The sequence below is a fragment of the Bidens hawaiensis genome, unplaced genomic scaffold (genome assembly GCF_021521415.1).
Source record: "Bidens hawaiensis isolate Kalapana, Puna unplaced genomic scaffold, B.hawaiensis_p1.1 tig00034163_1, whole genome shotgun sequence".
NCBI lineage: Eukaryota > Viridiplantae > Streptophyta > Magnoliopsida > Asterales > Asteraceae > Bidens > Bidens hawaiensis.
This window is the reverse complement of record NW_027495883.1, coordinates 105,038-128,855: the sequence shown is the minus strand read 5'-3', so window position 1 is coordinate 128,855 and position 23,818 is coordinate 105,038. Positions and strand designations below refer to the sequence as shown.

The window sequence follows — 23,818 nt, the reverse complement described above, 5'->3', positions numbered from 1 at the left end:
GATTAACGAACCTGTTGGAATATAAAAACACCAAGAGTGATCAGAAATCATATTTTTGGATTAGTTAAGTAAAAGCGAACTTTTCATAAGAAATCCGGACAATTTGGATAAATTGGGCGCATTTTTCTTCAAAACAAACTAAATAAACGAAAACAAGCCCTATAGCGAATCTGGAACCCCAATATGTGAGTTTTCTTTATAACTTAATCATTTTATCGACCAACACATTTACCCAAGCTTACATCCCCATAACTGTTTTCTGAACGCATAAACGAACAACTTGGCCCAGCTGGGAAAACGGGGAAACTGAGCCAAGTTCGGTTTTAAATATTAAACATTGAACAACATCACAATCTAAGCCTATTGACACTTTCCACGCATACCAGCTATACCCAGATTAGATATACAGCCCAGTTTGGTATAATGATTATAATAATATTAAAATATTAATATTATTATAATATTCATTATAGGGACTAGTGATACGAGTCAAACAAACTACGAGCCGATGTTGTACTGAATCCTGATTAAACCGTGAGTTTCATGACCCCACTTTAAACTGTTTTTACGAACTTTTAGGGTGAAAAACATGTTGATGCATATCTATAAATATACTCTGATTTATTTGATGATGGGAATTATCTAAGTGCTAACACACGAAAGTGCCCACGAACACAGTGATTAACTTTGAGCCGGTGGATTGTGAATAGTACTATTGGTTTGATAAACCCAAAAGAAGACGGCACGGTTTGCCGAGACATAAAACCGTTTGCACATGACCATAATTATACAAACACGCTATGTAGTGTTAGACATAGCTACTCGGGGCATGTTGTGGGTGGAAAAGGGGCCATAGTGGTTGATTGAGCGTGGGAAATGGAGGCACGCAGCACGAACAATCAAGGATTCACTGTATCTTAGCATAATTATATCATAAACATACAAACAAACGTGCTTGTGCACATACATACATACATACTTGCGTATTTACAACTATGATTGTTGTACGCACAACTGATTTCTTGAAACTCGATAAACTCACAAACTATTTGTAGTTGACCCGTTTTAACATGTTTTTCAGGTATACTGGATTGGATTATAAAGTCAATGTGCAATGTTGTGTGAATTGATGCAAGTGTGCTAGTAAAAAGTAAAGTCGCTTAACAGGATGGATTTAGTTTGTATCACCTAGTTGTAAACAAAGTTAGATCGATGTAAAATATTATAAACTAGTTTGTATTGTTCTTTATAAACAATGTGGTTGATACCAGAGGTGTCTGTTACATTTCCGTTTTACGCTTCCGCAAATCGCTCAACGGGGTGTGACAATATATGCTTTAACTAACAATTTATATCATATCTTAATTTTTTGTTACTCAATTTGTCTTTGAATGTTACTTTGGCTTAGAAAACATAGGAATTGTATGGATGTAGTTTCAATTTAAACTAATGCAACAGCCTTATCGTTAATCTTCATATTAGTAATATCTTATAATTATTAAATTCAAAAGTATAAATTAATAAATTTTCATCTATGGTCATCTTTTTTCATTTTGACAGACTTATTTAAAAGAATTCGTTCATTGAAAAACCAGTATCATTACATTTCTTCAAATAGTTAGATAATATGTGTGTGTGTCTTTTCAATTGATGATTTTTCTATTTCCACCCGTATAGCACACGGTTCAATAACCTAGTGTTACAATATTGATGGCGAAGCGAAAGGTAAATTTTTAATTGAAAGATGAGATTAGTTCATAATAAAAGTTGTTTAATTTAAACTAATATTATTTGATTTATAAAATTTTAATAATTTAATTAAATTAATATAATATAGGAAAAATGATTTTTAAAAAAATAAAATGTTAAAAACGGCCTGATGGAATTATAATAATAATTATTAAAATCAATTTTACACTTAAGAACTTGATCTTTCAAGTTATATTAAGATAGAAATTAAAGTATAATTTCATCTTAAACTTTGAAATATGTTGATAATGAAAAAGAATTTATATAACTCGAATATTTTTCGTAATATACCCGTATAGTTTGAGGATCGTTTAAATAAACAACTATAAATCTCAGAGTTTCGTTTTTTGGACAAACGAATAGAAAAACGAACGATCGATAAGCGTGAATCCCCGTGAATATTATATTATTGACGAACGATGAGTAAAATACATCAAACGGCAAGACGAGCACGATTAACGAATGCATATAAATATTGATGAATATTAAAAATTATCTTAAACGAAACCTAAGACTATAACAACATATATATATATATATATATATATATATATATATATATAACCGAAAAATTGAAATGGGTTTACATAACACCCTCGAGTGTTATGACGGTAAGTCAACGTGAATTCAGACATTATCAGTTATGCTCATTAAGGTATAGACACCGTTGGTAAAACCTAAGCGTTAAACCCAAAAAATAATTTGTCAAATTAACATAAAAAAATAAAGCATTCGATGTTTATTTGGTTGGTAAACCAGAGCAATGGTAAAACCCAAGCGTTGTCAGTCCAGGACCTTGAGGCGGTAACTCAGCACAAATTTGGTCGGTTGTGATCACTCAACGGGAATGGTTCCCTGTGTTGTTTAGCCATATGGCAAACCTCACAGGGAGATGCAGTCATGACTTTTGATATTAAAACGATCCTTTAAAACATACAACACACTGTCAGAAGGATGCCCTAGTCTAGTATGCCACAAATTTAACAAATCATAACTACTGCAACACACCTTATATTTTTTAGATGAGTCACCACACACATACAATCCATCCAGTTGACTACCAGTCACTAGGACATTCTTTGTTAGAGAGTCCTGTATATGACAATTTGCCTCATCAAAAGACACAACAAGTTTCATATCTTTAGCTAACTTGTAAACAGACATAAGGTTGACACAATAGTCAGGGACCACAAAAACATCATATAAGATCACTTTATCACTTATTCTGATATTGCCAATTTTATTCAGAATGGCACTAGTACCATTGGGATGTCTAACCTTAACATTTAAGTTTGACACATCTACTTGATTAATTAAATTGACATCAGACTTGACCATATGTTGATTAGCCCCTGAATCAACAACCGATCCCTCATAATTATTAGCTTGAGACATATTAGCGAAACAAAAAAAACGTACTACCTAAACTTATAAAGCAGAAAGGATCATTAATCCCACCTGCAGTACTACAAGACTGAGATTCATCAGCAGATTTCTCATTGAGCAGACTTAACAACTTGACTACTTGATCAGAAGTAAGAGAACTAGCGAGAATGGAATTTGACATATTTGCAACAGTATTATTACTACTTCCTACTCGTTTCCCTTGGTTACTTCTAGGTTTCATCCAAGGTGGGTATCCAATTATTTCAAAACACTAATCAATAGTGTGTCCAGTCTTATTACAGTGAGTGCATTTTAAGTTTGATTTGCAACCTTACTAGCATTCCTTTTATTTTCAAAAAATGGATTAGCTTTAGACACAAAGCTAAAGGATTGAGTCTCCCCCTTTAAGAAATCACTATTAGAATTCTTATCAGACTCTTCTTTAGATAATATGGCAAAAGCCTCCTTAATAGTTGGAAGTTGTTCTCTTATTAACATATTAGTTCTAACCGATTAATACCCACTGCCAATACCCGTTAAAAATTGCATTAACTTGATAAGATGATTAAAGTCACTAAATTGTTTAGATGCGTTACAAGTACACACAAGTATTTGTAAGATTTGATCAAGTTGTTTTCACATAATATTTAGTTTATGGTAATATTCAGACATAGAAGCATTATTCTAGAAAAATGAATTGATTCTATGATACAAATCAAAAACTACAGAACCATCTACTGTATCATAAGTTTCTTTTAATTCCTTCCATACATCAGAAGCAAATTTAGAGTAAACCTAACCTAGATACAACTATTCAGACACAGAATTTAAAATACAGGTTAACACAATTGAATTGCATCTATCCCATTGTCTTCAAGAACATCATTACTAGTAGACCTAACGCATGTACCATCAATAAACCCCAGTTTGTTCTTGACTTGTAAATCAAGATTCATAGCATTTGCCCAAACTATGTAATTCTCAATACCCTTTAGTTTTAAATTCACGATAGTCAAATTACTTGAATCGCTAGCATGCAAATAAAGAGAGTTACTAGAATCAAGTTTACTAATCAAAGTATCAGTCTCAACAGTTTCATCATCCATTGTAAACAAAAACAATTAATCACACAACAAGCACACAATAAAACTACTCAAAACAAAAAATCAAAGATGCAACAAACCAAGATGCAACACACAAACAAGTAATGATGAAAGATAACCAGCCAAGAATGACTATCAGATTAACACATGCGACAAGAACAAAAAAGATTAAAGTGGAACAATCTCACCAAAGGGCGCCCAAGTTAGGGTATTCCTTCCGAGATCAAGATCTGTAACCTTCACTTAGGGTTACAGAAGCAACCACGAGCCGAGATACAATACTCTAGATATCTTAATCCTTGTCTTCGGTAATTCCAAGAACCACATCCCCAAGATCAATACTCACAAATAGATCATCAACATGAAGACTATAACACTTAATCACTACAATCTAACGAATGAAGGAATCAAGAAGTATGATGATCTTCAAACTGGAATAGCAATGAACACAGCAGACCCTTAGATCTCTAAAATCACAAGAGAAACTGAACTAATAATATCTCACTTATCCATTTGTTTATATACTGACTTTGTAACAAAACAAATGGGCCAAGCCTTCAACCACAATAATAAAGCCCAACTGTTGCAGCTTGCTACAAGCCATCCTATATATTTAGCTACAAGCCCATCATCTTCTTTTAAACTTAACAGCTCTCAGCCTACCATGCAGCACCCAGCCGATTTATTTACCACAATAAAACCAAAAACAAATTAGAACATTTATATAATAAATTCTTTGATTATTGAATTGAACTTATTTTATTTTCAACTTAAGTATATGTTAAAAGTAAGGGTGTGTATGGGGCGGTTTTGAGCCAAACCCATAACCATAACCGATATTTCGGTTAATGCATAACTATAACCGTAACCGGCCCGTTATGGCGGTTTTGGTTAATCGGTTTTATAGGTTATAGTAAGTCGGTTATGGGCCGGTTAACCGTAACCAAAACAATGTAATTGGCCTAAAAGTTTGGTACCAATAATTATAAAAAACGACATGACATAATGTTACGAAGTATATAATCCATAATATTAATAACAAATATTTAAAAAAAGAATGATATTATATAATCGAATAATGAAATTCAACTTAATTTGATAACAAACGTTGAACCAAAACTTTAAAATTATATAATCCAACAATATGTTTGGTGGAAGTTAATCCCAAACATGTTGGTAAAATAAATTGGTCGGTTCGGTTATAGCGGTTTTGAAATTATCTTTAACCAAAACAGACCCATATTTGACGGTTTTTAAAAATTCATTAACCGACCCACTGGTTATGTCAGTTATCGGTTAAAATCAGTTCGGTTATGTCAATTACGGTTCGGTTTAACAGTTATTAACGGTTATAGCTGTTAGGTTTAACGGTTATGACGGTTAAGTTGCCCACCCCTTGTTAAAAGTAATAAAGTACATTGTTAGATCTATTAGTAAAAGATAATAACAACGGAATAAGTTAAATTTTGTTTGGTTGTTAGGGAAAATCGTATGTGATACGGGTGGAAGATGGGTGGGTCCGAACATGTAATGTGTCGTGCAAGCACATGATCGCAAATAGTGGGCGGTGGGCGGATTTTTTTATTTTTTATTTTTTTTCTTGATGGGGACACGGTTTAATAAACTTGATATTGCCTATTGAAGAATTATTTGTATAAGTAACCTTATTCTTTTATAAAGTCAAGAATAGGCCCTATATGTGTCAACATCTTCTTTTCGAGTGCATGCATTAATAGCTCATGAATTTAGCCCATGACGACAAACAAGACCCGTATTTTTCAACCTACTTTCATTAACATTTCTTTGTATTTATTGTTGATGGTTGAAATGTCACGTGGTAACTATTTTGCAATAAGTTTGGAATTGGGGCATTTGATATTATTTCGTGAACTTGCACATGATATACTTTGAACTTTTAAGACAATTAGTCAATTGACGTAGGCCAATATTAGTTATGATGGAACACATTCTCACAAAATTATGAGTTTTGCAAGAAATGCTCTCATAGAAGACCGAACGTTCAGACCTTCATGATGGGGTAACACCCTGTCGGTTGTTGTAAGTGTTGTCCGAACAACAACACCAAGGCAAGAAAGGGAGGACGTGCCTTGCAAAAAGCCTTGCAAATATCATCCTCCACTTATCCTCATGATATATATTAGTGCATCACATCTTATCCCTATGTTTTATGAGAGATTTTTATAATGTATGGAGTGATTTAGGATGTTGTAAGTGAATGAGAGAATGTAGTGATATTTCTATATATTTGAAAAGTTATTGTTCACACCCTGTAATGCTTTAATATTTTTTTAAAGTGATTGTGAGTTAACGAGAGAGAAAATGTACAGACAAATGTATAAAAAATATTATTTAATTGAAAATAAGAGAAAATTTAGTGCTAGTGTAATTTTAAGTTTAGAGATAGAGAAAATGACGCAAATGCTCTTATCCTTCTTTTATATTCACATTGTATATATTGTAGCACATATATAATCAACTAAGATATGTATGTATGCTTGACATCTGAGGCCTGTATTAGGCAATGGTTAATGCTCTTAAGGAGTATTTTTGTTTCAGTCACATGCTTCCTCATCTCTCTTTTTAGTAAAGTGTAGTGGATAATGTCATGGCCGGCTGGAGAGTGGCGCCGGTTGGACCGTCGACCGGGACACGTAATTTTTAGGGGCCAAAACTTTTTGTATCTATATTTTTTATATATACATTTAAAAATATAAAACTTAGATAATATGAATTACTCTTTATCATCTTATAATTATTTGGCCCAAAATTCTTTTTTATCCATAATCCATTTAATCAATTTTAAATTATTGGGCCCAAACTAAAACTAAAAACTACAAAAATTAAATAAAAACCTGATGCAAAATAAAAGAAAACGCGGTTGATTGAAATTTCTGTTTGGTTCCTTCCTTCTTTACAAATACTAAACAACGACCAACCTAGTCGACCACCATTGTTGGTTCGTTGTTAACCACCAGGCTCCTCCACGGTTGACCAAGCTATTTTTTCCCCCAATGTTAGGAGAATTTCACAAATCATTGGTTAGTCGTTAGTTATTATGGTATTTTTTTAAATAATATATTTTTCAGTGTTTATTGTTATAACATTAAGCTTCGTTTAAAAAAATTAGCTTATATATTTCTTTACTCGTTAAGCCTATGGGCCTTTTTATTTCGGCTTGACCGAGGTATTCAAATCCTCGGAGACGGCCCTGGATAATGTTCATTTAATCATTACCATTTTATAACACATATGAGGTTTATATTGTAAAAATAGTCATGCCCTTATAACAATTTATGATGCCTCTGATGTAGGGGTTTATACACCTCTATAGTATCCACATAATACTTCATTATGCATGGCCTTAAGCTCTAAGCTTCCCCTCTGTAAATTACCAACCTTTTTTTCAATGGTTAGATATACGAATACACGATATATTCAATTATCAATAAACATACAACAGCATTATTGATGTCGCTTTGTGCCTTTCATTTCATTATAATCAATGCATTATTGAGTGTGAACCCAAAATAAGGAGATAATGATACTGAAAATAAATATTTTTGTTTAATAGTACATGTAGTTGAAACGTTAACACTAACTCTAGCATCTTTGAGTAAGAAGATGCTAGTGCTTTTGGCATATGGCTCGTGGGACAGCGAAAACAAGTTAGAACTTTAGCCTCATACTTAATTAAGGCCTCCAAGTCCGACAAAAACATTATATATACATATATTATAATGGGTAAAGTAAACTAAAAGTAATGTATTGGTATTGTGGTAGACTTGGTTATTACTAAAGTATAGGTTATGAGTTCAAAACTTTTAATAAGTAAAATTTTTTTCTTTAATAATTGTCATGAAAAAGGCCCCAAAATCTTGTTTCGATTTAGGCCTCTTTTGAGCTTTGGTTATACGTTCGTTGAGCCGGCCCTGTTTTAATATCACACCCAAGATAAGATAATCTTTAAATTTCACCTGCCTATCACGATGTAGAGTCGGAAAGTCCTCTAAAATATATAGGAATACGTTTATTATCCCGACACGATTTGTATCCATGATTCCATGTCCTCTTTTGAAACTTCTTACGAAGTTTCCACTTCATATACCACAGTTTGTGTAAATACATTTTTGTCTCTAATCATGTTTTTACATGTGAAAAGTAAAATATTAGTCAATCAAAATTAAAGATTTTTTTCCCATAAAATAAGATTGTACCGGTATCAAATAACTCATGTTACACAAGCCATAATATGTATAAAAATATCAATTGAAAGACCATATTGTCATTATTTTGTCACAGATTAGGTGGAATTATCAATATATCATATGACGAGTCAAGATAATACATAGACACCAGAAGAGGCAATCACGACTCAACGCTGGCATTACCTTTGTAACAAACTCTCTATGTCTAATTATTTACAAGCCAGTCCTTCTCTCCTCTTCACATTCACCCCTTACAAACAGATTTCTGGACACGTTGTCCTCCGTACCCGCTTCTCTTTCTTCCATGTCATGTGCTGCCCCATATGGAGGTGGTATAAGAGCATTCTCAACACATCCTTTAAATTTTTATGACAGAGTTTTGCAAATTATAGGATAAAGTTTTAAGTGGTTGTCAGTTGAAGAGGGAGAAAAACTAGTAATTTTTTGTAAATTTAGAAAAACTTGGTTTGCCTTCATTTAGTTTTTAATATTTATTGAATTAGTTGTGCGTAGAGAAGAGATAAAAACTTTAATGATAAATGCATAAAAAGTATTATTTAACTGAGCATGAGAAATAAATGTAGTAATTTTTAGTGTAATTATAAACATTGAGAAGTGGGACGGAATAAGAATGCTCTAAGAAGTACATAAAGTGATCATTCTTGTAACTTAAAAACAAAAGACTCGAAGGACCTCGTGGTAGATCACAAAAAGTTAAGGGTCACAAGCAGACAAACCACACTACACACGTCACGGACCGACCAAGGACCATCATGACGATAAACAATTCCTCAGTATTTCATTTCTATTTCTCAAGACGCGTATCAGCTCCAAAACACTCGTAATATGCTTTCTTAAACAAACTCCTAATTCCCACATTCAAGGTTCGTTGCCGAAAGTCGCCGCCACTTCTTTAACATCTTTCCTGTCTTCACAACCAACCAAATAATACTCATCAATCCAACAGTCAAACACAGAGTCTTTCATCTTCAATTCTCCATCTACGGTACGAATTGCTTTGATTCCTTCCTGGGTTTTGTCTCAATTACCGATTCTTGAATTATGCCAACTGGGTTTTGCAGATTATCTTGATTTGAATCTTCTTGCTCAAGAAATCAAGATTCAAGAAGATGTCTAAATTCGAAGGTGTTCTTGTGTCTGATCATTGGCTTCAAAGCCAATTCACACAAGTGCAACTTCGAAGTCTCAAATCCAAGGTTTGTTTCATACCCATTACCATTAAATCTTGAATCTTGAATCTTAAATCTTAAATCTTGATTTTGGTTTTGGTTAATTTGTAGTTTATATCATCCAAGAATCAAAATGGTGAGGTTACAGCTGCAGATTTGCCTGTTTTGTTATCAAAGTTGAAGCCTTTTAGTGAGATGTTTAAGGAGAATGAAATTGGTGATTTGTTATCTAAATCGGGTTTGGATATGAGTAATGGAGTTGATTTTGAAGGCTTCTTAAGGGTAAATAATATTAAATAACATTGGTTTTGTTATGAATATGTGTTGGTTACATAATTACATAAATTATATAGGCTTACTTGAATCTGCATTCACAAGCGGCGGCAAAATCGGGGAATTCAAATAACTCGTCTTCGTTTCTAAAAGCAACAACCACAACTCTACTGCACACGATCGATGAATCCGAGAAAGAATCGTATGTGGCACATATTAATAGTTATCTTAGAGACGATCCGTTTATGAAGCAGTTTCTTCCAATAGATCCGGCTACCGATGAATTGTTTGAGCTTGCTAGAGATGGAGTTCTTCTATGGTATATGATAATTTAAATATGCTTTTGTTTAATTATGTTATGAAAACACGAGGTTATTGTTTTTGATATGGTGTTTTTTTTGTTGTAATGTAGTAAACTTATCAATGTTGCGGTGCCTAATACGATAGATGAACGGGCGATTAACACGAAACGAGTGCTTAATCCGTGGGAAAGAAATGAGAATCATACTCTTTGTCTTAATTCTGCTAAGGCTATAGGATGTACGGTTGTAAATATTGGCAATCAAGATTTGGTTGAAGGAAGAGTAAGCTATTAACTTACTATTCAGTAGGCTTGTAATTGAATTGAAGAAACAAGAACAGAGCATGTTCATGTTTTTTTGTTTGAGTTTAACCGCACGACCGATCGAACACAAACAATTAAACGAACAGTGTATAAGAAAATGAATATGTTCGTGTTCGTTTTTATGTTTGTTTGTTAACAATATAAACGAATGCTTCACGAACGAACATAGATGAATGAACATAGCTGACCTAAAAACTAGTTAAAAGTAATGTGAAAATCAAAGTGTTGGGCCTAAATAGTTATTAAAAGAATATATTAACGAACGTAAACTAACGAACTTAAACAAATATAAATAACAAACGTTCATGAACATAAATGAACGAGTGAGACTTGTGTTTATCTTCGCTCATTTAATTTAATGAACAAAATATTTTGTTCATATTTGTTTATTTATTAAATAAACGAACTTCCCATCAAATGGTTCGCTTTGTTTACATGCTTATTATTAAAGTTTATTTTTTAAATTGTATTAATAATTTCATGCTTCTAGTTTGGAAAATTTTATTTTGTGTTTTGTCAATTTTGCAGCCTCATCTGGTTCTTGGTCTAATTTCTCAAATTATAAAGGTGGGTTATCAAATTATTATTACTTGTAATGTATGTGATTATTTTGTTTTCTAATCTTAAATTATTGTTGCTACTTCAGATACAACTCCTGGCTGATCTCAACCTTAGAAAGACACCTCAACTTGTGGAATTAGTGGAGGACAACAATGTAATTTCTTTAACTTTTGTATTATTTGCAATTTCGTTATATTTTTTAATATTTGTATTTATAAATCTAATACAGGATGTTGAGGAGCTAATGGGATTAGCACCTGAAAAAGTCCTATTAAAATGGATGAATTTCCATCTTAAAAAAGCCGGTTACAAGAAACCTGTCACAAACTTCTCGTCTGATTTAAAGGTAACAATAGTTTGTATCTTTTTAAAAAAACTGACCTGTAACTGATCAAACCGTTTAATATTGGCAAAATTTTGATAATAAATTAATTTTTGTAATTGTACGTATGTTGTGTATTATAAGATGTAATTATATCAGATATATATAGAATACATAATTACACTTTGCATCTTTCTAATACTAAACGATATTATTATTAGTCTAATATAATATTGCTAATTTTTATAGGATGGAGAAGCATATGCTTACCTGCTTAATGTTCTTGCACCCGAGCATTGCAGCCCCACCACGCTGGACACCAAGGACCCCACCGAAAGGGCAAATTTGGTACTCGAGCATGCTGAAAAAATGGATTGTAAACGTTACTTGGCCCCTAAAGATATCGTTGACGGGTCCACAAATTTAAATCTTGCATTTGTTGCACAAATATTTCATCAAAGGTTAAATATCGCATTATCCGTTATAACTCTATTCAAAAAGTTTTGTTTTGTTTTTAATTTTATTATATGTTTATATTGTAGAAATGGCTTATCTACTGATAACAAAAAGATATCTTACGCTGAGATGATGACCGATGATGAAGAAATGTCTAGAGACGAGAGATGTTTTAGACTTTGGATTAATAGTCTTGGGATTTCTTCATATGTGAATAATTTGTTTGAGGATGTCAGAAACGGGTAAGTTTATATTTTTTTAAGGGAAGATTTCACCCAGCAGGAACTAAGTTTTTCAAGTGTCCCACGGTTAAAGTTTTCTTGTTTCTCTAAAATTACTCAATTTTTGTTAGGGTTTTAATCTTGTATATATATATTTTTTTATTAATGTTAATTTTTTTTTTCAAGAACAAATTACATTTTTTTTCGCCCTTTGGGTACATAGAAAGTTTCACTTTTCGTTCTTATACCAAGGAGATAACAGAAATGATCCTTTATCTTTGTATGTTGTCAGAGTTTACGTCCTTTCGGCGATGCCAAATGCGCGTTAAATAGAGTCATGTGTCTTGCACATGAAGGCATTTTGGTCTTAAAGACGAAAAGTAAAATTTGCTATATAAAGATAGAAAAGTGTAATTTACTCTTTTTTAAATTAAGTGGCGCAAATAAAAGACATGAATTTTTTATCACTATTCAGTGAATTTTTTCTTCAAATTAACTTGAAATAGGTGGTAATAGTGAAGGAAAAAATCCCATATATAATAACCAAGTTCCATAATTGTTCGTTATAACTTATAAGTCAATTTGGAAATCAAATAACTAAATAGTAACCAAGAATCATATATTTTTCATCTTGCCTCAATTTAAAAATTTTAACCACTTATAATAAAAAGTATACAAGATTGGAACACTAATGAAAGGTAAAGTAACTTTAGAGGAACAAAAAAAGCTTTAAACTGACTTTAATGGGACCCTTGCAAAAGTTTATATTGTTAAATTTTCGACAGTATGTATAAACTATTAAGCGGTTCACTTTTTGCATTCATGCAGATGGACACTTCTGGAAGTTGTGGATAAGGTTTCTCCCGGATCGGTTAATTGGAAGCATGCAACTAAACCTCCTATCAAGATGCCTTTTAGGAAAGTTGAGAATTGCAATCAAGTTATCAAGATCGGGAAACAGTTGAAATTTTCCCTTGTTAATGTAGCAGGAAACGACTTTGTACAAGGCAATAAAAAACTTATACTAGGTAAACTTATTACAATATAAAACTTGTACTCGTTTCTTTCGTTTTCATTCTAAGACAAGATTATAATTTTTGTGTTTTCATTTGCAGCTTTCTTGTGGCAGTTAATGCGGTTTAATATGCTTCAACTTTTGAAAAACTTGAGGTCACGTTCTTCACAGGGGAAAGAGATAACCGATGCTGATATTTTAAAATGGGCGAATAAAAAAGTGAAAAACACAGGAAGAATGTCGCAAATGGAGAGTTTTAAGGTTGGATATAAAAAAAGTTACTTTTTAACTTATTACTCATGATTATACATTATAAATTTATAACTGGTTGATTAATTGTTATGCAGGATAAGAGTCTTTCGAATGGTATTTTCTTTCTTGAGCTTTTGAGTGCAGTGGAGTCGAGGGTGGTCAACTGGAACCTTGTAACCAAGGGCGAAAGTGGTATTTTTTTACACAACTTTTTTTTGTTGAGATTTTGAATAAATCGTTAATTGCAGTTATTGGTTGCTAATTTCATGATATAATGGTGTTTACAGAAGAGGAAAAGAAGTTGAATGCAACATACATAATTAGTATTGCACGAAAGCTTGGGTGCTCAATTTTCTTATTGCCCGAAGATATCATGGAGGTAAGTTAAAATGGGTCGATTTTGTAGACGTGACAATTTTGATTCGTTTACTGAAACGGGTAAATTTAGTTATGCTTTATCTCTGGCAAGCAAAATAAAAAAAATAGTATAGCTGAAAATGGGCAAATTAAAACAGGTATACTTAAACGGGTCAATATACCATACTTAATCTCTAAGGGCGCGTTCGTTTCACGGACTTTTTTTAAAGGATTTGGAATTGGAATTGGAATTGGATTGGAATTGGAATGGAATGGAATGGAATGTTTGAGAATCCCTATCATGTGTTTGGTTGGTTAATATGTATTGGAATTGGAATTGGTTTCGAGCTGACAAGAGTTTTTGCACTGGACGGGTTGGGTTTCGGTTTCTTTTTTGTTTCGTTTTGATCTATTTTTTCGGTTTCCATCAATTCGGTTCAGTTTTGGTTTGTGTTTTGTTTTGGCCGACTTTCGGTTTTGGTTCATTTTTGGCTTTTTTTCTTTTTCTTTTAAGAACGAGGGCAAAGGCGGAAACGTTTTAGTTTTTTTACATTTTTCGATTTTTATTTATATTTTGAGTTATGATTTTTTTATTAATTTTTTTGAATTTTGTTTGGAGGAGTTTTTATTGTTAATAAGAAAATCCTTATCAATCCTTTAAAATAGGTGAGATTTTAAAATCCCATGAAATGTGGGATTTGATGGGATTTAGTTTCCATTTCCATTATTTCATTTAATGAAACGAACATATCAATTCATGGGATTTAAAATCCCATTCCTTAGAATTCCTTCCAAATCTTTGAAACGAACAGGCCCTAAGGGTATGTTTGGTTGGAGGTAATGGAATGGAATGAGAGAAAGAATGGATTGGACAAGGGAATGAAATTGATCATTACCATTCCTTTGTCTTATTTGGTTAATCTATATGAATGAAATCAATTATTAATTTTTATTGTTTGATATCCAAAAATATTGTAGAAATGAAACAGAAATAATAAAAACATTCCTATCTCAAAATACTTTTTAACCCCAAACCAAAAATAAAAAAAATAAAAAAAACCCTACAATGGCGACGGTTGTCTTTTACCTCTTAACAGAAGAAAAAAAAAAGAAAAGAAAATAGTAGATAAAGTGTGTAAATTAAAATGGGTCAAATTTGTAGAGTTGACCATGTTGACCCATTTACTGAAACGGGTCAATTTGGTTAAGCTTTATCTCTAACCTGCAAAAACACAAAAGATTTAAAGCATAAAATCTTCTAAATCATTTTATTTTAACCTTTGGTAAGCATATTTGGCACGTCAGTTACACCTAGAAAAGTGTTTCAGGAAACTGTTTCGGCTCAAACCAAACGTATTTTGACCCGTTACTCAACCCACTCATAATAACAGGTGAACCAGAAGATGATACTAATGCTAACCGCGAGCATTATGTACTGGAGCCTTCTGCAATCAACAGATGACTCCGAATCATCACCTTCATCCATTGCAGCAACACCCGAAGCGTCACCAGCACCGTCTGTTAATGGAGACGAAGGGTCTGAATTCTCCATGGGTGCTGAAATTACCAATTTGTCCATTGATGATGCAGCCTCTGATACTACAGTATCTTCAAGTCATGAAAACAATGATACAGTTTTACAGTGATATGCTACTTATAAATGTAAGTATACAAAAGGGAAGGTGAAAAGAAGGTATACATAAATTTTGGTAAGGAAAACAATGGGTTATAATATTTTTTGTTTCTTTATTGAAATAAATTGTGCATTCTTTCATGCAATTAAAGAAGATTTCTGTTATAATTTCTGATGTATGATAACATTCTGTATACCTTGTTCCATTCAAACAACCAACTCCAATATGCTTTTATGGGACAGAGAGCATTTACCCGTGTGTAATGGTGTCTAAAATATATATATTTTTGAATAAATCCACACGTAATAATTAACTATTCACTGTCGACATACTGTGAGCTCGATCTCCCTTTTTGTACTTATCTTATTTCATCTTTCATATGCGTATGAACCATCAAGAAAATTGATTTTAGTTCGAAACGAATGTGGTAAAAGGAGAATTGATTTTCAATTCATCCACCCACTTTTAATAGTATCGTATCATAAAATACTATTTTATAATTCTTAGGACGCGTTCGTTTCACATAATCAAAAGAAATTGAAATTGGAATTCGTATATGATTTGAAATATGAACATTTAAATAAGAATTAGAAGGAATTCAAATCTCATTCTAATGTATTCGTTTGACAAATGAATTGCAATCTATTACCACAAATGAATTGGAATCGTTTTTTTTATGATGATAACGGCTGAAACATTTTAGTTTTTTTAGATTTTTTTTAATCTATAGTTTGCGTTATTATTTTTTTAATGGGGTCTTCTATTAATATAAAAAAACCCATCCAAAAATATTAAAAAATAATAATAAAAAATTCATAACTTAAAATATAAATTAAAAAAAAATAAAAAAAACTAAAATGTTTTATTCGTTGTCCTCGTTCAATAAAAAAAACTCAAGAAAAGATTCCAATGAATTTACTTGAAATCTTCCACATTTTGAAAGGATTTGGAATCTCTTTATTTAAAGGAATTGAAAATTCCAATTCTTTGACAACTGAACACATCAAAATGGAATTAAGATTCCAATTACAATGAAACGAACACGACATGTAATAGGATTTTAATTCCAATTCCTTAAAATTCCCATGAATTCTGTGAAACGAATGCGCCCTTAGTTCTTTTTAGGGTGGTGGGGTTCGAGCATTCTCAACCCATCCCCTATAATTATGTGAGGGGAATTTGTAAATTATAGGGTAGGGTTGTGAGTGTAAATTATAGGGTGGAGAGAAAAAAAATAGTGATTTTTTTTTTATAAATTTGGGGAAACTTTGTTTGCCCCTATTTATTTTTAATGTTTGTTGAATTGGTTGTGAGTAAAGGAGGGGAAAACTGTAATGATAAATGTATAAAAAATATTATTTAATTGAACAGAAGAGAAAAATGCAGTGTTATTTAGAGAAATCTCTTGCTCCTAAACCGGTTTTTAAACTGATCCGGTTTGGGTTAAACCGGTTTTGACCATGGTTTAAAAAAACGTTGTGAGGCAGTGCCTCGAGGCGCGCCTCGGTACGAGGCGGTTGCAAAACAAATTTGAGGCGGCGCCTCAGGAGATAGAAATAAACGTAAGCCTCTTCATGGCCGAGGCGGAAAAAAATGTCCGAGGCGGAAAAAAACGGCTGAGGCGTTAAAGAGGCGGGGAAACCTTAACTTTTTTGTGTGTTTTAATGTTTTAGACTTTTGGTGTCAGTTTCAAACTTATGTTTTTTATTATGGTTTAGACTTCGTGTGTTTCTTATGACTAGTAAATCTAATGATGAAATTATTTTGGAAAGTTCTTTGTTTGATGTTAAATACTTTTTTTAGTAAGATATATAATTTTTATATTCATTTTTAAATTCCGCCTCAGGCTTACGCCTCGATAGGTTGTGGGAAAACGCCTCGAGGCGTGATTCCGTACTTTTAAACCTTGGTTTTGACCAAACCGGTTCGGTTTGGGAAAAACCGGTTTTGTACACCTCTAGGTGGGATGGGAGCGGGCAGTGGCCTGCGGGTAGTCCGGCAACACCGCTGTAGAGATGATAATGAAACCCGAACGTAATAGAAAAACCTGAAACCCGACATTTTTGGAACGGGTAATACTCGACCCATTAGGGTTTGGGATTAGTTTTGGAACTCAAATTCACTGCCTTACCGAGTCACTGGAGACCACCGGCAACCACTAAGCACACACTGTCGTCCGCCGTTGACGACCACCATCCTGGAGACCACTAGCCACCACACACAGGACAACGCCTTCAACCTTGGAGATACCACACACCCCGCAACATTGGGTAACCACACCCTTCCCCTCGCATTATCATGAATATTTTAGGTATTTGTTGGTTAAAGAATTATCTAGTTTTTATTTTTATTATTTTTTTATTGTAAGAACAATCATTTGCTTGAATGAAGAAAAATTAGATATTTAGATATCAAATTTTTTTGACCCGGCCCAAACCGGATCGGCGATCCGAACCGAATCACCACCCGACCGGATCTTAATTTTTAGGCCCATGATTTCGGTCACCGCTGTGACTCAACTCAAGCTTCGTCACTAGGTAGGTTTGGGAATACTTAAACCCAACCCATTGCCATCCCTACACCGCTGTCATTCCCCTCATTCTCGTTCCCGGGTTGTGGTTGTGGTTTATATTATTCGCAGAGTGCAGCTGTTGACCAATATTTAATCTCTCTCTCTCTCTATATATATATATATACACACACACACACACTAGTTTTAGAGCCCATGTCACACACGTGATTATCCAAATTAAAAAATTACAAGTAAAACAAATAATTACATAACGTATTTGAAAAAATATATTACATATAGGTCCGAATCTATAATATTTGTACATAAATTAATTTTTTTATATCATAAAATGATTTTTTTAAATGAACTTAATAAAAAAAAAATGCACGTACAAATTATAACTTTCATCCATTTGACATTTTTAAGCCAACACTTTGAACCCATAACAAATTTGATGATAAATCTATTTGCATTCTCAAACTTTTAAAAATACTCAGATTTCTCATCTTTTACCTGTAACAAATATTGATCATAAATGTAGTTAACTTGTACCAAATAATCTATTTACCAACTTTTGATCCATAAAAATCAAATTTAAGTTCCACAAAAAAACCCGGAACAATCCTAGATAAAAATACTAAGAAATAAAATATGATAAACCTTGTTATGTCTGAAAGTGATTGGTATATACTATCTTTACGTTTTAACATATATATAGTTTACTAAATTAACCGAAAAATAAATGAATAGATTTAAAGCATAGATTTATAATTATAAATTTATATGACAATTTATAATAATAATAATAATAATAATAATAATAATCTACATATTGTAATAAAGTAAAATAATTGTGGACACTTGTTATGTTTTGGTTAATTCTCATCATTCTTTTCCCTCCAAAACTAACTTAATTAATCCTAATATATGTAATAGATCAATAATTATTCACTTTTCTTTCATACTCTATTTATATTTTTATTTTTATAACAATAAATATTAAAATATTCTTTTACTATATACTTCAAAATACTTGGTGAATCCAAAAATCAACAATAAACCATGTTTGTCAAAGATTGAAAAATCATATAATTTTAAATGTTATCATTAATATATTGTACTATGTATATTGTGGGAGATTGTAAAGAAAAATAAAACTAGAATATGCTTTCATTTTACAAAGTTATTTTTTAATCATTAAATTATAAATATATGCTTAAAAGTCCATCCATTTTCTTTAAATGGCGATGGCGATGAGATCTGATGGCTTATGAGCTAATTTCAATAGGAATAGAGAGAAATAAATGAATGCCTAATATTGACATTTTGTTTAACACTTGCATAGTGTGCAAGATTGTAATTCGAAACTCACCAAAAATAATTACAAATGACACAGCCTTACGATTGATTAATATTTCTTTTTTGTTCATTTTGGATTTTTTGATATTGGCGGTAGATTAAGATAATTTGATCCAGATTAGTTTTAGGGCTTTCGATATTGGTTAGAGTATAGTGTAATAATGCGTTTTTCTTGCTTCGCTTTTCTTAGATCCATTGAGAATGGACTTCACAAGCCTATGACAGAAATTCCTGATGGACCAGTTGATACACCTGTTAAAGGCTACCTTGAAACTGATAAGAAATTACTTCTTGATGATGAAAATACTTTTGGTGTACTTAGTGTGTGCCTATCAGCTGACATAGCTCAAACTTTGGGAGAATACACAACTGCTAAAGGTCTTTAGGATGCCTTGATTGAGAAGTTTGAGGGTAATCTGGAAATGAGAAACAGTCGAAAGGAAATGTTGAGGGGGGGGGGGGGGGAATTCAACATGTTTAAGCACATTCAAGGAGAATCGGTTGGAATTTTCATTGGCAGATCTGAGAAATTGATCACTGAAATGAGAAGCTCTAGAATCAACTATGACATGTCAAAAATCAACAACAAGTTGCTGAAGTCATTACCCTACACATGGAACAGTAGTGTCACCACCATCAAAAGAACAAGAAATCTGAACACTACAACTCTGTCTGACTTAACATCCACCATAAAGTCGTTTGAAAATGGGTGATAAGATCAGACTGAATAATCATGTTAGTTCTCTGAATCAAGACGGAGTTTCTACTGGTACCGGAATCAGCTTAGCCTTCCTCGGCCAGTCACACCCAACAGTTCATCCCGTGGATGGTGTGAAATTTTATACTGCTAAATCAAAAAAGAATAGTGCATTCAAGAAATCAGTGAATCAGCCTGTTTCATGAAATTCAAGCTCATTTCAAGATGCAGTTAACAAAGCAATTGAACAAGCTCAAAAAGCTCAAGGGATAACCAAGTCGGCAAACAGCAAGATCGGCAACTCAAGTTGATGACTCCCACATTACACTCTTCCATGCATTTATGGCCAGCCATGAAGAACTGATGCAAGGAAACCTACTACCTCCATCCTTCCAGCAGGAGACATCCCTGATATCAATGACAAGGATCTTGAGAAGATGGACATCAGGTATCGTATGTCCATGAAAATTCACAGGGCTACCAATTTCAAGAAGAAATGTGGCAAGAACAACTTCAGAGACTCCAACAACAAAAGCATTGGGTTTGACAAAGATCAGCTCTGTTGCTACAATTGCAACGAAAATGGACACTTTGCAAGAGAATGTACCAACCCAGCATAACTTGCCAATGACGTTAAGATCACTGAAGTCTCTAACAGTGAAAGTGGGAAGAAGAATGATAAGAGACCAATGGGTCAAAGCAACTCTTCGGGGCAACTAGTTCCATAAATCCGTCAAGGATCCTGCTAAAGGGAACTCAAGTTCAAATTCCAAGGCCCTGATTACACAGTCTAATGAAGCACCTGAGCCGGACTAGGAGGTTCAATTTGGTGAACTAATGAACCAGTTGAACTTTGCTAGGATGGCATTCGTTATTGGAGATCAAGCCTCTTCAAGCTTTACACCAGGAAGAAACCAAGGCACTCCTGATACTCTTGAGACACACAAAAATCATTGTTCTCAAGCTTGTATAGATAAAGTAGAAAGTTATAAAACTCATAATGCCGCACTAATTAGAAAAAACCTATGCCTTAGACATCAGAATGTAGAATACAAGAAAGCTGAGAAGATATATTCTACTAGAATTGAAACTCATCATGACGAAATGGCAACCTTGAATATAAAATTGTTTAAATCCAATAAACTAGTTGAGTTTCACGAAAAATGAACAGTTGAGTTAAATGCTAAAATTGAGAAACTAGAACTAGATCTTTCACAAAGAAAGATAACCGTAAACAAGTTTGAAATGGCGTCTGATAAGTTAAATGGTATAATTGGAGCACAAATGGGTGTGAAACAAAAGACGGGCTTGGGATATGAACATGCAGCAATTCCATCACCTTTCAATGATAATTATGTATCCCTACCCCACTTAATTTACAACACCCCACCTGAAGACGAAATAGTCTATGGTATTGGTCATGCTCCAAAACCTAAGATATTCGTTCCTGAGGTACCAAAAACGGTTGATCCAATTCCTGTGCCTGCTAGTTCTAATAGTGATTCATCTTGTTCGGCAGGTTGTGTAGAAAAGAGTGACATGGGTCATGTCAAGAAAAGAGTGTCAAATTCACCTTTTGTTTCTAATGTGAATTTAAAATCATCATTTAACAACTCTGTCTGTAATAATAAAAATTCTATTTCCAAGAAAAATACATTATCCTTATTTTCGGATGGTGATGTAGATTGTGAGAGTGTTGATGTTGGCACTTCTCATATTATTTTGAATGAAAATGTTGATGTTATTTCAGATAGTGATTGTGAAATTGTTTATGATGAAACTTCTACTGAAAATTGTGTGAATGTGAAAGAGTCGGTTGACGTGAACATAGCTAGTTGTTCATCATCAGGTTGAAAAGTTGAGGTTAATTCAAGTAAAAATAGAGTTTTTGAAAATGAAAAAGCTAGTACTTCGTGTAAATATATTCCACCAAGTAAAATATCATTTCACAAACAACAAAACATTTAAAAACATCCTCAGTCATACATGTAACGCCCGTAAATTTCGTTAATCGGCTCGATCGTTTATAAATGTTTCTCAAAAAGCCGGGGTTTTGTCTTTCTAAATTAGAGACTTGTAATACGTTTTAAAAGTCCATTTATCCATCCTTTTTCCCAAAACATCGCCTCTTATAACTTAAAGTGTTATATTAGTATGTAGCACCCGACATTTTTCGTTTAACGGCATGCACGTTGTAGAGTATGTATAATTCTCGGGATTTATCCGATGTTTCTCGGAAGCCTTTGCGTCATCTCGGTACGTTAAACCATTTAACTTTCCTTTCATTTTGCCTTACACTTCAATTTGGAGGGACTTGGATGTAACTTTTGTTTTTATATGATAAAACAAAACAAACCATAACCCTAACTCCTACCAGCAACCGATCGCAACTAAGAACCCCCCTGCTCGTTTTTCTTCTGCCCAGACAAGTTTAAGCCGTGAAAACTTCAATTCAAGGTCGGTTTTATGATTCCCCATGTCTTTTACACCTTAATTGATCATATTAACGCGTTTATTGGTCGTTAAGATTGAGTTTTGATGATAACAGCTTGCTGACAGATTCGTATACGTTTATTGTAGGGTCTATAACGCGATGTTAATCCACTGTTTTTGATCGATTCTTGATTCCATGATGTTCTACTTTGAGTGTAGTTTCCAGAAAGGTATAATACGTAATTTTTGGACGAGATTTGAATGGTTTTTATGAATTTATAAAATCGAGTGTCAAAGCTGATGCGGGATGACGGATTCTGGTCTGCCTTCCCGACGTTATAACCTTTTTTCGACAGGTCCAAATTGGTTGGTTCCACTTTTGGAAGTTAGTATTTTGAGTTAGGAACCAAACCCAATTGGAATCGTTTAATTTGGTTCGGTAATGAATTTTATAAAAATAAAACCATTTTGTTGCGCGCTGAAATAGCTGCACATACCTTTCTGTGTTGGAGGAATTTTTATGATTTTTGTGTCTACTAGAAAAATATAATAAAAATATTTTTATAAACTTAAGATATTTATGCAACCCTGGTAAAAATTTAATAATTTAATTCCATGGTTTTCATATGTAATAAAATACATCTTTGCATGCTAAAATCTGGATGTTATATTTGTTATTGATCGATAAGTTTGTTTTAGGCTTAACCGGTGGCTGCCCTTTCTCGCATCTTTCGGGGCTGTTATAATTGAAGTTCGTGCTCCGTCAACTTCCTAGGTATGTCACTTACAACATACTAAAATTTCATGGCCAATGGAGGTGGTTAGGTCGGTCAATCGATTTTAGTTCGAAAACTAGGGTTTATCGGGTGTAGAATTGTAAATTGTTGAGTTTGATGCGTTAATCGGTTGGATGACCAACCGAATCAGTTTTCATGGCCATAGGGGAGTCTAACGGCTATGGGAAAATTATATTTTTGATACTCGGGGCTGTTTTGGTTGGTGATTGGTCAATCGAGTCGGTGGTGCGCGAATTTTCGTTTAAATGTTAAATTGAAAGTTGTAAAAGGGAACCGTCAACCCTATCAACTCGGGTGACATAATTATGATGTAAAAAAGGCTAAGATGGGAATTTAGTCCATTTTGGGGCTGATTCGTTTGACAATTGGTTTTAAGATTTATTACGCGCGTATTCGACTCGATTTGATTACCGGCTGGTGAGTTGTGCATCATGGTTAGCCCCGGCCATAATCGTAGGGTGGATTTGGTTAGTTGAAGGGTTTTAGGGGCTGAGGTAAAGTATTGGGCCTTGGGCCAAGTTGTTGGGCCTTGGGCCAAGTTGTTGGGCCTTAGGCCAAAGTGTTGGGCTTGAGCGGCCTATTAGGCAAGTGTGTTCTTGCGGTCTAGTTTAGTAACGCGTTGTGTATAATTTACAGGCCCTTGCTTGTGA

The 23,818-nt window shown here is 33.3% G+C and overlaps 1 protein-coding gene across 1 annotated transcript; it reads left to right on the top strand.

The window, feature by feature from the left end:
* The first annotated feature begins 9,562 nt into the window (after positions 1 to 9,562).
* LOC143585752 (fimbrin-1-like) lies at positions 9,563 to 15,452 on the top strand. The gene is made up of 14 exons (XM_077067460.1): positions 9,563 to 9,681; positions 9,766 to 9,936; positions 10,008 to 10,246; positions 10,340 to 10,511; positions 11,081 to 11,119; positions 11,199 to 11,267; positions 11,343 to 11,459; positions 11,685 to 11,896; positions 11,978 to 12,133; positions 12,941 to 13,140; positions 13,228 to 13,388; positions 13,475 to 13,571; positions 13,667 to 13,758; positions 15,128 to 15,452. Exons 1-14 carry the CDS (start codon positions 9,595 to 9,597, stop codon positions 15,380 to 15,382), a joined length of 2,067 nt encoding a protein of 688 aa, XP_076923575.1. The 5' UTR covers positions 9,563 to 9,594; the 3' UTR covers positions 15,383 to 15,452.
* Positions 15,453 to 23,818: the final 8,366 nt, after the last annotated feature.